At 65.2% G+C, this 2,020-nt stretch overlaps 1 protein-coding gene across 1 annotated transcript; it reads left to right on the top strand.

Moving 5' to 3' along the window:
• Positions 1-460: 460 nt before the first annotated feature.
• On the top strand, positions 461-2,020 carry LOC117016142 (EZH inhibitory protein-like). The gene has a single exon (XM_033095290.1). The coding sequence runs from the start codon at positions 461-463 to the stop codon at positions 2,018-2,020; it is 1,560 nt and encodes a 519-aa protein (XP_032951181.1).

Here is a 2,020-nt window from a genome sequence, read left to right as displayed (position 1 = left end):
AGGGATACCTGGCTTGGAGATATATCCTGTTGGCCAGCGTGGTATTTCTTTCAAGGCAACACTTGAGGGTGAGCCAGCAGAGTGGTGCTGAAAACCTAAGCTGACTTGGGGTGACTGGAATTGTTTATAGGGATATCCTCCCCGCTCAAGTCCCCATCCCTCGAAACACACCCACATAGGGGCCCAGGGATGGATGGGGGATTCACGTCAGAGACCCGGACCCGCGGACCCTGGCGGTGGGGGTGGGTGTGTGAGGTGTTGAGCACGCCGGCCAGTTCAGTGCCAGATGGAGCCCGGTTGCGCTGGCTCCGGGAGGAGAAGAGCCACGTGACCTCCAGCTCACCAATCAGAAGTGGAGACCACACCGGCCCCGCCCACCCTCCTCGCTCTTCCAGCTCCGGTTCTACCCAGGCAGCACCCATAACCGCACTCTCCGGACTCTGAGGGAGAACTTGGCATCATGGCCACCCCGTCGTGTTGGGAGAAGGAGCTGAAGCAACAGGAGGGTGAGGTGCCCGCAGGGCCGAACAATGAGGTCACCCCTGCTCCTGGCGACGCCCGCGGGACCGGCAACCGGGATCCTGGCACCTGGGTCCCCACGGTCTCCAGCGACCGGTCTCTGTCAGGTGGCGGCGCCCCGCGAGTTGTCACAGCAGGTGCCTCTTCCTGTGCGGTGGCCGCACCCGGCGCCATTTTGACCGTTGCGGAGGACCCAGGGCCGCCCTCCATGGACTGCGTGCAGTCGAGGGGTCGTCCTGAGCACCAGGGCAGCCCGAGTCCCCTGGCGGAGCTGAGATACGTGAAGCCTGTAACGGGACAACGTCTCCAGATGGCGCCTGCGGCGAGCGCAGACGCCAGGGGGCAAGCCACGAGCGGCGCTGGCCAGGCCGGCGGGCGTCGGACCCAGACCAGGAGCCCAGCGAAAGGCCGTGGGCGGAAGCGGCCCGGCGGCGAAGAGGCTGTCGGGGCTCCGAAGCTTCCACGGCGCTGTCTGTTTCCGGGGGCTCCCGAGCCTGAGGGCTCCGCGCCTTTGCCGCCATCTTCTCCAACGGCTCAGCCCAGCAGCCGTCGCTGCCGCCCTGCACCTCGGGCTTCTCCGTGCAGTCGCGCATCCCAGCCAGGCCCAGCCCTCGGAAGCCAGGCCCTGCTCTCCGCACCAGGCTCTGTCCTCCCCAGTGAAGCAGCCATGCCAGGCCCTGACTCCCCATGCCGCAGCACCCCGTCAGGCCCTGCTGTCTGCCTTGGCACTGAATCTTCGGCTGGCCCTGCATCCCACCGCCGTGACACTGCATCTCGCGGCCGGGCATCTGCGCCCGGCCCAGCATCCCGCCTCCCTGCAACTGAGGCAGGCCCTGTTGTTGTCCGCCGCCGTACACCCACGCCATTTCCTGCAACCCGCTGCCATGCATCTTCGCTAGGTTCTGCTGTCCATAGCCACGCATCCCGGTCGGATACTGCTCTTCGCAACCGTGCATCTTTGCCAGGTACTGCTTCCAGTAGCCGTGCAACTGGGCCAGGCCCTGCCCTCTGCAGCCGCAGCCCCCCGCTGAGCCCCACCCTCTGCAGCAGGGGTACCACTCCAGGCTTTGTCCGCCTGAGCCGCCCCACCCAGAGAGGATCATTGCCTACCAGCCGCCCCTCTCTCCCTGCGCCTGGTGGCCAGAGTCCTCCTTCCCCGGGGTCCGCCTTAGGAAGGCTTGTGTTCCCGAGCAGCTCAGGTTCTCCTGATCCTGAGGTCCCAAGCCTTCCTTCCCAGCCGGGCCGGCATGCGGTCCGTATGCGTGCCTCTTCACCCTCACTTCCTAGTAGGTACTTTCCTTTCCATGGGGGGTGTGATGACAGTTCTTCCTCTTCCTCCTTCTCCGCCCCCACTAATTTTTCTGGCCAGAGCACCTCTTCCCTTAAGTTTCGTGGCCCTGGCTCCGTCTCCACGCCTAGCCCTGCTAGCTCTAAGCGTGCCTCGCTGCTGCTGGAGGTTGATGCCCTGAGCCTGTCTCTCCAGAGGTGCAGGCTGAAATAG

This window comes from Rhinolophus ferrumequinum, chromosome X (assembly GCF_004115265.2).
Source record: "Rhinolophus ferrumequinum isolate MPI-CBG mRhiFer1 chromosome X, mRhiFer1_v1.p, whole genome shotgun sequence".
Taxonomy (NCBI): Eukaryota; Metazoa; Chordata; class Mammalia; order Chiroptera; family Rhinolophidae; genus Rhinolophus; species Rhinolophus ferrumequinum.
Note: the sequence above shows the minus strand (reverse complement) of the source record. Positions and strands in the feature narration are given on the sequence as shown.